General features: G+C 54.3%; 6 protein-coding genes across 6 annotated transcripts; 2 read left to right on the top strand and 4 right to left on the bottom strand.

Annotated features, from left to right (window-relative positions):
* Positions 1–35: 35 nt before the first annotated feature.
* Positions 36–1,198, bottom strand: MYCGRDRAFT_68213 (uncharacterized protein; the record flags this gene model as incomplete). The annotated part of the gene is made up of 2 exons (XM_003854849.1): positions 36–832; positions 894–1,198. 2 exons carry the CDS (start codon positions 1,174–1,176, stop codon positions 36–38), a joined length of 1,080 nt encoding a protein of 359 aa, XP_003854897.1.
* A 389-nt stretch (positions 1,199–1,587) lies between these two features.
* MYCGRDRAFT_55128 (AAA family ATPase CDC48) lies at positions 1,588–4,478 on the bottom strand (the record flags this gene model as incomplete). Its single annotated transcript, XM_003854848.1, has 2 exons — positions 1,588–1,803; positions 1,855–4,478. 2 exons carry the CDS (start codon positions 4,292–4,294, stop codon positions 1,775–1,777), a joined length of 2,469 nt encoding a protein of 822 aa, XP_003854896.1.
* A 661-nt stretch (positions 4,479–5,139) lies between these two features.
* On the top strand, positions 5,140–6,503 carry MYCGRDRAFT_90661 (uncharacterized protein; the record flags this gene model as incomplete). Its single annotated transcript, XM_003855568.1, has 3 exons — positions 5,140–5,195; positions 5,468–6,166; positions 6,290–6,503. 3 exons carry the CDS (start codon positions 5,140–5,142, stop codon positions 6,501–6,503), a joined length of 969 nt encoding a protein of 322 aa, XP_003855616.1.
* Positions 6,504–6,629: 126 nt separating this feature from the next.
* MYCGRDRAFT_36820 (uncharacterized protein) lies at positions 6,630–8,164 on the bottom strand (the record flags this gene model as incomplete). Its single annotated transcript, XM_003854847.1, has 5 exons — positions 6,630–6,713; positions 6,772–6,915; positions 7,074–7,206; positions 7,260–7,330; positions 7,394–8,164. The coding sequence occupies 5 exons, from the start codon at positions 8,162–8,164 to the stop codon at positions 6,630–6,632; spliced, it is 1,203 nt and encodes a 400-aa protein (XP_003854895.1).
* A 734-nt stretch (positions 8,165–8,898) lies between these two features.
* MYCGRDRAFT_108003 (uncharacterized protein) lies at positions 8,899–10,867 on the bottom strand (the record flags this gene model as incomplete). The annotated part of the gene is made up of 2 exons (XM_003854846.1): positions 8,899–9,377; positions 9,820–10,867. 2 exons carry the CDS (start codon positions 10,787–10,789, stop codon positions 8,899–8,901), a joined length of 1,449 nt encoding a protein of 482 aa, XP_003854894.1.
* Positions 10,868–11,031: 164 nt separating this feature from the next.
* MYCGRDRAFT_68201 (uncharacterized protein) lies at positions 11,032–13,632 on the top strand (the record flags this gene model as incomplete). Its single annotated transcript, XM_003855569.1, has 3 exons — positions 11,032–11,198; positions 11,245–13,331; positions 13,384–13,632. The coding sequence occupies 3 exons, from the start codon at positions 11,060–11,062 to the stop codon at positions 13,630–13,632; spliced, it is 2,475 nt and encodes an 824-aa protein (XP_003855617.1).
* Between the last annotated feature and the right edge of the window lie 2 nt (positions 13,633–13,634).

Below are 13,634 nucleotides of genomic sequence, written 5' to 3'. Positions count from 1 at the left end.
CTAGATACCCAGCATGATGTACCCAATTCGAGCTATTACAGCTGATCTTTCGGAAACATATCTCCGCCTCTCCTCCAATTCTCCAGCAAGACCGTCGTCTCGACCCTCAAATCCTCCGCGATAGCATCGACCTTGATATCAATTCGATCGTACCCAAACGGATCCTCAAGCTGTTGCCCAATAGCTTCAATGCCATACAGCGTGAACGACACCACGGCGACCATCAACACCGTCCACCAACCCATCTCCGCTACCCATGCGAATGGCAACACGCAACAGAACAAGCTCAACACCTGTCGCATGTGGATCAGATACGCCACTGGCAGTGGCGTGAGGTGAATCGTCTCCATACTTCCATACGCCGCCACGAGTGTATTGAGCTGCACGCTCATCTGTGACGCCTGCGGACTGTGGAACCAACCTCGATCGTGGGCGCGTTTGATGTACGCTTCGACTTGAATGGAGAGCTGCAGCAACAATCCCAACCCGGACTCTTCGTGCCCACGCGTTCCGGGAGGGAGCAATTCAGCGTACTCTGGTTTATGCACCGAGACGCTCTCCCTGCGATGGCGTTCGATCTCAGACTGGGCTAGCAGCAAGGGAGGCATGGCGCCGCCCCACTCGGCGCGGAGGTGGTTCTTGGTCGCGTAGACGAGAGCCAGGAGCACGCGGACGGTGCGCTCGGTGTCGGCGCGTTCGACGTCCGTGGGTGGAGGGCCTTTGGAGGTGTGCGAGCAGGCCAAAAAGCTGCGGGTAAGATTGCGGATGTTCGTGACGACGGTTGTGAAAAGTTGATTGCCCTGCCAGAAACGATCGTAGCTTGTTCCATTGCCTGTAGAAATGCGTTAGGGAACACCTGTTGCACAATCGCTCTGTATACTGGTAGCACTGACGAAACACCAGCATCAAGCCGACCACAATACTCAGACTGGGCACGACGCTGGAAGGAATTGACAAGTGTCCACTCTTCTCCACCTGCCAGTAGCATATCAACGCCGTGAAAGCCGCATGTAGAATTACCGCGATAGCGATATCTACATGCACGGCTCCTTTGACGAATCGAAGGACCAACGGCCAGCGTCGAGGCTTCTTGCGGGAGGTATTGTAGCTAGGAAATGTCGATGACCGCGAATTCGACGGCCGAGGACTCCGAAAAGAGCCATACGAGGGCGACATTGCGCTTTTCGAGGTATATGTGTGTTGAACAACGTGCGAAAGATCGAATAGCAGGTCTTGAGAGGCGGAAGGGCCGGAGCTTTTTTATCTTACCGCCAATGTGGAGGCGGATATGCTGCATGCACCACGACGTGCAGCTGCAGGGGACAAAGCGATCTCCAGGGTCAGCTCTGGTGAATGGCGTTGTTGGTGCACACCTTCTTCGAGGATGGGTCGGAGGTTGTCAGTCGTGTTGATGAAAAGACCGCCACAGACAGAACGATGTGAGAACGAGGACGCGTTGGAGAGGCACGTTTGAAACACGGCAGTTCACCGACGGTAACTTATGTCCAGCGCATCAGGTAGTTCTACCAGGGTTTACATGGCGGTGACAAGGAACAGCTGTTGAGCTGTTGCGACATCGACGAAAATCGAAAGATCACATGCTTTCAATTGCTGTTCGCCTCGAGGCGAGCTATTGGAACATTCTATCATCGCAAACGTGTCACTGCCTCCATGCAAGTCCACTTCCTGTGCCCATTGGCGACGACGAAGTCCTGTATGACATGCTGAAGAGACTCATATCTTCCATCCCATTACCGTAGCATCAGTCTAGCACTTATTCGTAAAGATCCTCCTCGGCGGCACCTAGAGAATGTTAGCAATTTGTTGATCCGAATCATCAAGAGTCAAGCTTACCATTCTGCTGCTCGGCCGCACCACCGTCAGTACCCTCTGGGAAGCGGAAGAACGCACTGCCACCGCCGCTGTTCTTCATGCTCTGGGCGAATGCCTCGTACCGCCTAATCTCGGTGTCGGTAACGGAACGACGAGCCATGGCCATAGCCTCCTCGAAGTGACGCTTGGTGAGCTCCGGAACGGGGTCCTCTTCGTCAATGTCCTCCTCCATCTTGGTGTCGTCACCGTCGCCGGCCGCGGCCTCACGAGCCTTGTCCTTCTCGATCGCGATGCCGATGCTCTCCTTGATGGCGAGCTTGACGGCACGCTGAGTGATGAAGCCCAAATCGGCACCGGAGAAGCCGTGGGTCTTGCTGGCGATGAATGCAATGTCGACGTCGGGAGCGACTGGCGTCTTGCGGAGCTGAGCCTTGAGGATGCTCTCACGACCCTCCTGGTCGGGAAGTGGGACGTAGACGAGAGTGTCGAGGCGGCCGGGACGGCAGAGCGCGTTGTCGAGCTGCTCTGGACGGTTGGTAGCGCCGATGACGAAGACGTTCTTCTTGCTGGTCATACCGTCCATCTCAGTGAGAAGCTGGTTGACGACACGGTCAGATGCACCACCGGCATCACCTTGAGAGCCACCACGAGACTTGGCGATCGAATCCAACTCATCGAGGAAGACCACGCAAGGCGCAGCAGCACGAGCCTTGTCGAAGATGTCGCGGATGTTGCTCTCGGACTCTCCAAACCACATGCTGAGAAGCTCAGGTCCCTTGACGGAGATGAAGTTGGCGGCGCACTCGTTGGCCACGGCCTTGGCGAGAAGCGTCTTACCAGTACCTGGTGGTCCGTAGAAGAGCACACCACGAGACGGGCTAAGACCGAACTTGAGGAACTTCTCCGGGTGGTCGACGGGGTATTGCACGCTCTCAATGAGTTCGCGCTTGACGTCCTCCAGACCACCGATATCCTCCCAGCGCACGTTCGGCACCTCGACGACGGCAACCTCGCGCAGAGCGCTTGGGTTGCTGACGCCAAGGGCGAAGCTGAAGTTCTCCTGAGTGACACCCAGGCTATCAAGCACCTCCGCATCGATAGTATCCTCGTCCAAATCAATTAAGTCCATCTTCTCACGAATCTGCTGCATGGCAGCCTCAGAGCACAGCGACGCGATATCCGAACCGACGTAACCATGGGTCTCGGCGGCGATCTGCTCGAGGTCGACATCATCTCCGAGCTTCATGTTCTTGGTGTGGATTTGGAGAATCTCGAGACGTCCAGTTGGGTCGGGAATGCCGATGTCGACTTCGCGATCAAAGCGACCGAATCGGCGAAGGGCGGGATCGATGGAGTTCGGGCGGTTGGTGGCGGCCATGACGACCACGTTGGCGCGAGCCTTCATGCCGTCCATGAGGGTGAGCAGCTGGGAAACGACACGGCGCTCGACTTCACCGTTGGTCTTGTCACGCTTCGGCGCGATGGAATCAATCTCGTCGATGAAGATGATTGCTGGGCTGTTCTTCTCGGCCTCCTCGAAGGCTTTGCGGAGATTGCTCTCGGACTCACCAGCCATCTTGGACATGATTTCTGGACCGTTGATGAGGAAGAAGAAAGCACCGGTCTCGTTGGCGACGGCACGAGCCATCAATGTCTTTCCAGTACCGGGAGGACCGTACATGAGAATTCCACGCGGTGGCTTGATACCGATGGACTTGAAGAGTTGTGGATGTCTCAACGGAAGCTCGACGAGCTCGCGAACCTGTGCCATCTGTTTTCTGCAGCCACCAATGTCATCGTAGCCAACCTCGTTGAGGTTGCCCTCCTCGTCCTCGCGCTGGATAGGCTCGCCTTCGCAGTGGATGACGGTGTCCTGTGCAACAATTCCGTATTCTGGTGGGTCGACCTCCACAACCTTGAACTCGACTGTGCGCATGGCAGCGCGGCAAGTGAAGAGATCGCCTTGTCGGAGGGGTCGGTAGGCTTCGCGGAAGTAGGGAGCGAGGAAGACGTCGAAGAGGGAGCCGGTGAGACCCTCGATGGTATCGGCCATGGGCAGGACTGCGATGCGCTTGGCGTACTTGATGTCGGGGCATGGGTTGACTGTGACAACGTCGCCGAGTTTGACGCGGAGGTTGTGGCGGACGACACGGTTCATTCGTGCAGAGCCGTCATCGAGATCGTCGTCTGCGAGGACGATGAGCACGGTGTCCTTGCGCTTCTTGCCCTTCACCAAGACAGTGTCGCCGCGGAACAGCTGAAGCTGCTCCATAGTGTTATTCGATAGCGCAAGGATGGAGTTGTCATCGGTGGTGGCGTCGGTGACAATCAAGCTGTTTGGCTTCTTCTTCTTCTTGAGGATGGCTGTGGCGGTCTCATTCTCATCGCGCTTCTCGGCACCGCTCGGGTCGTTGAGCTTGACCTTGCCCTTGGAGGCCGCGTGGTCTGGCTCTCCAGACATGATGGCGTTTGCTTGTGAGAAGCTCGTGTGATGTTATCGGATGGAAGCTGCTCGGAAGGCCGATGGCGGAGGAAGTGGTGGCGTGAGGAAGGGTGAGGTTGGTTGTTGGTGCGGCGCGGTGTGCCGGCGGTGATGTTGTAGTGAGGGGTGGAGTGCTTGATGAGGAAGATATCAAGCAAAAGGCGGATGAACAGAAAGTCGATGAAGGTCGAGTGGTGAAGGTTGAAGACTGATGATGGAGAGCTGCAACGACGGGTAGTGCCGCCGACCTAGTCCATAACAGCTGGCTTGTGAATTGACGCCGTCACTTTTCCAGACCAAAAGCTCGTGAATAAGCACAAGCACGCCACAAAGGAAGCGCGTAGAACCTCGACGATCAGAGGAGACCAAGACTTCTGATACTCAGCATCTGCTTCACAGGAAGCCCGCAATTCACGTGCTCTCTACACCGATATGCCGGAATTCTAGATCGGTGCATCTTTTGCAGCACATGTACCACCCCGGAGGACCGTCTTGCAGCAAAGGCCCAACAGAGAATCGCAGAGAACTGAACGCACGAACGGAGAATGAGTCCGAAGGCCGTAGGTTGGCATTCTGCAACACGATAAATGAGCGCTGGATTCGATATCGCTGGGCAATTCCGTGCCGTGCCAATGTTGTGCGAGGCATACCTTTGATAACGTGCTTGTTGAAAGACGCAGCGACAGCGCTCGAGCTGAATCTTGGAGAGAGTGAATGTGTTGAAAGCAAGCGCACACCCCAGTATCGACTGATATTTTCACGATAATACATGCAACACGCAACATCGCAGAGACCGAAGGACAACGCCAGAAAAGACGACAAGGATGGCCGGCGAGAGGCAACCAAGCCAGAACGCCCATTTGCCTACCGATATGGATCAGTAAGTAAGGTACCTATAAGATGACAGCGTGAATGGTAGGTGGCAGCAGACGCCGGACGCATTGCTTCACGGGAAAGCACGAGGTGCAATTCACGGCTATCAAGCATGGCAACAGACCTGGTGAATTCTACGCAGGTGACGAATTTCCATGGGTTTGCTCCGGCATGCTGGCTGGTCATAGACATTTCCTTCCCCTTTAGCCTCTCTTTCCAACGGCGAAGTGCCCGACCATTCGTCCTCTCCTCATGCACACATCTCTAACGTCGGCCCAGTATGCATTTTCACGCCATCCAGCGGTCGAATGGGAGAACGGAGTCCACCTCTACAGAGAATGTGCCATCCCGAATTCAACAAGATCTTGAGAATCGTCCTCATCTCGCTCCTCGAAATGTGGACATCACCAAGAAAGTGTCGCCCTACGGACACGACGATGCAGCCGACGTACAGACAATGGCCAGTCTCTCCAAACGCCAAATCCTAAACGATGCATCCTTCAATGCCAGCCTCACGTCGCAGGGAGACTCGGAACAAGGAAGCCTGCCGCCCGTTGAAAGACATCTCCAAGTCGCAATTCCAACCTCCTCTCCAGGGCTCACCACATTCGCCTACCAACGGGCTCTGCGCAATCGCATCGAAGCTTCCAAGCTCTTGAAAGACAACACCTACGACCTTACTAGATACACGCCCACATTCATTCACGATGCACTAATGCTACCCGGCTCGCTTGCCGGTCTCCTTTCCAAAGGGTCCGCGGGAGACCTGATCAACCGCATGACTCCAGCCTTCCTGCCCGGCTGCCACGCACACCTTGATCAGGAAAGTCTCCAGCCCTGTCTCGTTCGCGCCGACAACGCGCAATCTTACGTGCAAGGCATGCTAGTCTTCGGTCAAGGCAAGGCTTCAAGAGATGCTGTCCACCAGCACTACCGACCCGGAGCCAAGCGGCGCAAAGTGGGAGTCGAGATCGATGTGTGGGTGGAGTCTCCACCAGGCGAGTCAGCAGCGCGTCCCTGGCGGCTGCAGCGAAGGACGGTGCAGGCGCACGCGTGGATCTGGTCAGGGAATCTGGAGGACTGCCGTGGCGGGGAGTGTAGGGAGTGGACGATTGAGGACTCTTTGGCGGGCACTTTGGAAGAAGAAATGCCAATGAGGATCGAGTTGGATGGCAAGGGCGATGAAGCTCACGAGGAGTGGCTCACAGAGGATAGCAGCGTGGCTACTTTGGCAGGCAAAGAAGAGGGGCAGGTCAATGGGAAGCACGAAGCACCGGCTTTCTATTCCTTTGAGAGGGACACTTGGTTGGAGTGATGGTTTCGGGAGAGCTTTCATTGAAATCCATCGTGATCAATTGATCAATCGACCGTGTCAAAATCATTACACCTCTTCGCGTTGTTAGATACCCGACGAGAATCATTCCACCGAACTGCGTATGATCTACAGCTTACCACTAGGCGCTTTCCATGCCTTCTTGATGTACTCCTCCACGTCTTGGAGCAACTCGCTCGGCTTCTCCATAGCCTGAATATTTCATTAGCACAGCTGCGCTAGACCACCGTGGCGATATGGATTGACTTACAGCGAAATGTCCGCCAGAAGTGTGAATCGAAGCCGAGACAAGGTTGCAGGTGTCAGCAACCCAGCTCTTTGGCATCGGAACGAGCTCCTTGGGGAAGAAGGAGTACCCAGAGGGCTTCTCGACGTATGGTCGTTCGCGTCCACGCTTGTTACGGTGTCAGTCTGAGATAGCTTCTCGAAGATGCCTCACAAGTGCAGGATTGGAAACATGACTTACGCCCGAGATAGTGTTGATCCTTGGACGTTGATCATCACCACTGAGCTGAAGTCATGCGTTAGTCTGGAAGCTGAGATATGTGAAACAGGTAGACTCACTCCGCGGTAGGGATAGATACAGCGAGGAAACGTGTCGGTCATCCAGTAGAGAGTCACGCTTTCCAATATGTGCTCGAGCGATGGGTCTTCGTCTGACCAATCGAGGAACTTCTCTCCAATCCTATGGCGAATCGATTAGCTATTAGTTGGAATCCAAAGGTATGGTCGACGTACCAGCTCAAGAGAGCCAGAGGGCTGGCGCTCAAACAATGGCCGATTGTGGCGGTGCGAGTGCCATGCTCCAGCTACACCATCGCAAGAGTTAGCTGTAGCCGCACCGATGAAGCTCACGATCTCGCGAGACTCACACTGTAGCCCATGCCTTCTTCTCTGAACTTCAAGCCGCGAGTAAGCGCCTCCTGCTCAATCTTCTCCATGGGCAGCTCATCCGCATTCTTCGGTCTGGCTGTAGGCGAGAAGTTGAGGTGCATACCTTTGCACGACTCCAGTTTCGCCGCCTGATACCTGCTGATCATAGAGCCCAGGTCACCGCCTTGTGCGATGTAGCCAGAGCCAAAGCCGAGACCAACCATGAGGTTGTTCAAAGCCTCGGCGGCGTTCTCGAGGCTGAAGTCGAAATCCAGAGGTGGGCCGGAAGAGTAGGCATAGCCGGGAATGCTCGGCACGATAACATGGTATGGAAGATCTTCTGGGCTGTATTTCTTCTTGAGCAACTCGAGGATCTGATGAAACTCTAAGAAGGATCCTGGCCAGCCATGGTAGAAAGCGAGGGGGATGGCGTCTGACTTCTGCGAGAAGAGTGCAGTGAAGTGGATCGTAAGTTCGTGGCCAGCATCGTCTCGGACTGTAGCTGTGTAGTTGGGGAAAGAGTTGATGTAATTTTCGTGCTTGCGCCAATCGAACTTGTTCAGCCATTCGTCTTTGGCGTTGATGAGCCAGTCTCGCGGAGTTCCATAGCGTCGATTGACGGACGGATGAGAGTTCTCGTAGTTAGCCGGTGCCACGGGCGACAGCTTGAGGAGTGTCTTGAAGTCTTGGAGCTTCTGCTCATCGACATGAGCTTTGAATGGTGTAAGCTGGAGCTTGACGCCAGATGGTGGTCTGCTGTAGTCGGCCATGGCTGATGATGCCAATACGGTGGTTGATGAAGGAAGGAGAGTTGGCTTTGGGAATCTCAGGCAGGTCAATGCATGATCGTTGGCAAGTGCTACAGACGTGCTTACCCTGCCTTTGCATTTGCATATCTTAGCCTTCTGACCATTCCTGCGGACATAACACGTTAACTGCGTTTGAAGCTTGTGCACCTCGGCTGAGTTGGAACGTCATTCACTTGCTGTAAGTGACATGCACACTGATCGAGTACGTCCTACTAAGACATAAAGACATTATCAAGATGTCCTGTCAAGTTGACTGCACAGGTACCTTATGTACTCCTATGTTCTGCTAATTTATCTGCAAAGCTTGTGGATGTGTTCTGCTTAATTATCTGTACGCCTTGATAGCATGTCTTGCCGACTTGCCTGCACAGCTTGTAAGCATGTACTGTCAGCTGCCATGAAGCCGGACGTGAGGCGCTTGCTGATTGATATGTATGGTACTGCCACCGCGGATGGTCCGATCGCCAAGGTAGTGGAAATCGGGATTCTTGGATCTCGCTCTGCTGCTGTCGATATTTGTTTTTATCGCACCATGCGGCCTGGCAACTATTGGTTGCACGGGAGTCTGGTACCACGGCCGTGTTCTCGTCGTGTCTCTGCAAAGGCAACTTTTGGAAGTGCTTATGTCGTCCGAGGTGAGCGATTCCTAGGACATGACAACATCGGTTCGCATGTGCTCTCCTTCAAACGAGCGCTCACGACGAACCACCTCCGCCAGCCGTGTTCCAATAAGGATCATCAATCACTCCGCACTGAAAGTAGAATTCGTCTGGGATTCTTCCAATCGCACTAGTCATAGACCAGCACTTGCCCTCGTCCCCTGGCATTGTACCCCTGAGGTCGCTTGGCATGAAGAAACCGGCGGTCCAAGAGAAGCGACAGTGGGTGCCGGATCCGACTGTGAAGTACAGCTTGTGCGTGTCGAGTGGGCCGGAGTTGCAGTCCTCGAAGTTGTGTCCACCATCCCTCGTTTGCTGACAATCCCCGGAATCGCGGTCCTTGGTACCGGCGAGGGTCCAGTAGTTGTACTTGGAGCCGACGTAAGAAGTGTAGCGCTCGCGATCTCCCTTACCCTTGCAATCGGCCTTCGACTCGTAGAAGGTAATGGACCATGAGGAGGCTGTGACGACGAAGCCCATGAAGAAGAGGCAGGCGAGGAAAGTTGGAAGCTGCACTGCTTTCTGTCAGTTGAACGTCTTTCAGTTGATCACTGTAGACGCACTCTTGATAGTCCTCTGAAAGAATTGATCGTGGTCGATGTAGTCGAAGGCACAGGTCTTGCTTGAGTGGTCGTGAGTGACTTCGAAGTCTTGAAATCTTAATGAAGACGAAACTCTGTTGGAAGTGGTTGTGCGATGGTCGAAGTAGGACGTTGGAAGCTGGTGGACCGGTTTGGTAAGGTCGTGTGCCACTGGCGCATGCGCATCCCTCGAGGACGTGCATTGCGTGTGTGAATAATGTTAAGAGCACGATCCACTGCATGAACATGTGAAGACATGAGCCACATGTTTGTGGTCGTGAATATTGCCGGAGCTCATGCTCCGTGCACTCAGCATCTCATAGGGGCGTTTCGACACTGCCGAGGACATCTTCAATGACATCTTCCACTGTGACACCGTCAAGCAGTTCCTCGATCGCTTCCGGGTCGCTGCCCCATAGCAAGCTTTTCTCGTTCTGCGAAGTGGCCAGAACCAAGCGATGCAGGTAGACCTTCCGTGCGGCCAGTGCCACAAGGGAAGGCGGCACATACGTCAATCCGTGAAGTGGAGCAAGGGCCATGCTGAGGACTCGGAATTGCCTGGTAGCTGCTGCGGTGACTCCACCTTTGACGTAGCGGCTGTTGCGCATGAATATCACGACATTGTGCAAGTACTGGGCCATCTCGGCTGTCAAAGACACGTTCGCGGCTAGCTCTCGCAGATAGCTAAGGTCCTTAAGTTGTAGCGTGGGCGCATCGTGTTTCTGTATGACACCGTCGGTATATGGCAGCCCGTCTTCATCCATGTGGACGTGAGACATGCAGAACATGTCATTCAGGTGCCGCGATAGCCTGGCCGTGGGCCTAGACAGGATCACAACGAAGAGCAAGTCCTTGGGCGCCAGATGCATAGAAGCGCGGGTAAAGATTCGTCGTGACCGCAGAAGCTCAAAGGCCTGAACTTGTACACTCTCCTCGGCAGTGTCCAGGCCCGTGGCAATGACTATATCAGCTATTCGTCGATCGTCGAGCGTATTGCCGATGCTTTCGAATCTTCCAGGGGTTCGATCTGCCGGAGGAGAGAGGTCGAATTCGAAAGTAGGCAATTTAGTGCCATCTCGTCGTTCGGACGCATCTTCAAATTCATCATCAACTTCAACAAGCAGACTTTCGTTGAATTCGTCCACTGTAGTCTTCGACGTGCATTCGATCACGGCAGGCTGTATGCCAAATGTTCGCTCGCAAGAGACGCGGATCTCTTCTTGGAGGTTCTTGACCGATTCGACCACCGTGGAGAAGATGCAGTGCTCCCCTGCCACCAGAGAAACGAGTAATGCGAGGTTCACATCTCCCAGCTCTGGTATGCGAGACTCCGTGGAAGGATCCATGCTGGCACTCTTCAGGCAGTCGTCGACGGCAAAATCATCTCAGACGGCATTCGTACGGATAGATTCCTCTTTGACGGTACCTCCGCAGTGTCTGACGGTCATTTTGTGTGCGGGCCTCAAAGGTGAGGTTGAGCCGTCGAAGAGAAGCTGCTTCGGCGCACGGACCGCTGATCTTCCAACAGAAGGCGACGACGTGCCGACCGTGGCACGAACAATCGCACATATTCAACAATGTCACAGGCCGCGCGATGAGTGACCTGGAGCAGCACAATGTCAAAACCCACCGCAGACTGGCGGCGCATCGGTGATCGCTTTTACCGCATGGTCCAGCTGTACACCGATGTCTTCGACCCCAGCATCGAGCTTGAACACTACACGGTCACCGGCGCTCCCTACAGTGGTGCTGTAGGTAAGCACTTCATATAGCTTTCGGTGTTCCCTACTGACTGTCACAGCCTTGAGACGAGATGAGAGCAAAATCTATTCCCTCCGAGGCTCGAGCACAGCCAAATCGACCATCGATATTTACAGTTGCGCTGGAAAATTGATACGACAGATCGCTTGGGACAAGGGCAACATCAAATGCGTCGGATGGTCGGAAGATGAGAGACTACTTGTTGTGACGGAGGATGGTACTGTGCGCATGTACGCGGACCTGCAGGGCGACTTCAACCCATTCTCGATCGGACATGGCGCAGAAGAGCATGGAGTTCAGGATTGCCGGTTCTGGTCAAACGGCTTCGTGGCGTTGTTGGGTAACAATGCTGTTGTAGCAGTCACTCGCTACGACGAACCCCGGCCACAGCTATTAGCGTCTGCGCCGCCGGGTCAGGTCACTTCCTGGACAGTCGTCCCGCCGGAGTACACGTCCTCACGCTCGGTTGAAGTGCTTCTCGCTATGGAGAAGACAGTATACGTGATCGACGCCATGGAGTGTGAAGACCGCGGACTGGAGGCAGGGCCTTTCAGGCATATCAGCGTGTCTCCCAATGGCAAGTTCATTGCTCTGTACACGGATGACAGCAAAGTTTGGGTCATCAGCAGCGACTTTCAGGACAGATTCAGCGAGTACGAATCGAAAGTGAAGACTCCGCCGAAAGACTTGCAATGGTGTGGCAACAACGCTGTAGTGCTCGCATGGGAGGATGAGATTCACCTGGTCGGTCCGAACGGCGCCGCAGCAGAGTATCCAGATTACGAGTCATTTGTACATCTCTTGCCAGACATCGACGGGATTCGAGTATTGACGAACGAGAGGTGTGAATTTCTGCAGAAGGTGCCCGACACCACAGAGGAAGTCTTCAGGCCTGGTTCAGATAAGCCACCTGCCGTGCTGCTCGATGCGCTTGATCAGCTGAACAAAAAGTCACCAAAGGCCGACGACAATATCCAAATGATCAGAGCGAACCTGGACGAAGCGGTGGATGCATGCGTCCGTGCAGCTGGTCAGGAGTACAGCATACATTGGCAAAAGCAATTGCTCAAGGCGGCATCGTTTGGCAAATCAGTTCTCGACCTCTATAACAGCGACGATTTTGTCGACATGACTGAAGCATTGCGAGTACTCAACGCTGTCCGTTTCTTCGAGATTGGCCTGCCAATCTCGTATGAGCAATATGTCCGTCTCACTCCGGAGAGGCTCGTGCAGCGCTTGGTCAACAGGCAAGAGTATCTGCTTGCGCTGAAGGTGTCGGAGTACCTCCATCTGCCAGTCGATCGGATATACGTCCATTGGGCTCGACAGAAGGTGCGAAGCTCGAGCACAGACGAGGATGGGATAGGCGAGGAGATTGTGCGAAAGCTCAAGGGCAAACGAGGAATTTCTTTTGAGGAAGTCGCCAGAGCGGCTTACGATGAAGGTAGAGATACTCTGGCGACCAAATTGCTCGAGCATGAGCCACGAGCAGGCAAACAGGTTCCTCTGTTGCTGAGTGTTGGCCAAGAGACTCTTGCGCTGGACAAAGCCATCGAAAGCGGCGACACAGATCTGGTGTTTTACGTTTTGCTGAATCTGAAGAAGAAGATCCCTCTTTCGAGTTTCTTCCGGACGATCAACAGTCGGCCAGTCGCGACCGCCATAGTGGAGGCCTCGGCAATTGACCAAGATCAAGAGCTACTCAAAGACCTCTATTATCAAGACGACCGTCGACTAGACGGGGCCAATCTTCTTATATCCGAAGCCCTCGCAGCCAGTGACATTGGCCCAACCGCAGATAAACTGAAGATGGCGGCCAAGCTTCTCCGCGACAGCAAAGAGTATACGGTACAGGTCACTGCATTGGAAGATGCACAAAAGCTATTGCATTTCCAGGCAGCCTTCGAGAAAGACCTGAATGAGCGATATGTCGGGCTGTCAGTCAATGAGACACTGAGCAAGTTGATCAAGGCGGGAAACATGAAGCGTTCGCAAAAAGTGCAGAGCGAATTCAAAGTCACTGAGAAGACGTACTGGTGGATCCGCCTTAATGCTCTGGTGAGCAGGAGGGACTGGAGAGAACTTGAGGAGATTGCCAAAGTGAGGAAGAGCCCCATCGGCTGGGAGGTGAGTCGTCGATCATTTCATTCACATCATGTCTCCAACTGACAAGCCGCAGCCCTTCTTCAACGAGATTCTCGGAGCAGGCCAGCCCAAGGTGGCATCTATTTTCGTTCCCAAAATCACATCTGTTTCCATCGCCGAGCGAGTTGAGATGTGGGTCAAGTGCGGGCTGGTCGTAAAGGCGGGCGAGGAAGCATTGAAGGCCAAGGACCGCGCGTTACTGGAGGACTTGCGCACAAAGGCGACTGGGAACTCAGTGCTTGACATCGATCGTATGATTGCGCAGCTGCAGAAAGGTCGGTAGCG

This window comes from Zymoseptoria tritici, chromosome 2 (assembly GCF_000219625.1).
Source record: "Zymoseptoria tritici IPO323 chromosome 2, whole genome shotgun sequence".
Taxonomy (NCBI): Eukaryota; Fungi; Ascomycota; class Dothideomycetes; order Mycosphaerellales; family Mycosphaerellaceae; genus Zymoseptoria; species Zymoseptoria tritici.
The sequence above is the reverse complement of the archived record's forward strand: the minus strand, read 5'-3'. Positions and strand labels throughout refer to the sequence as shown.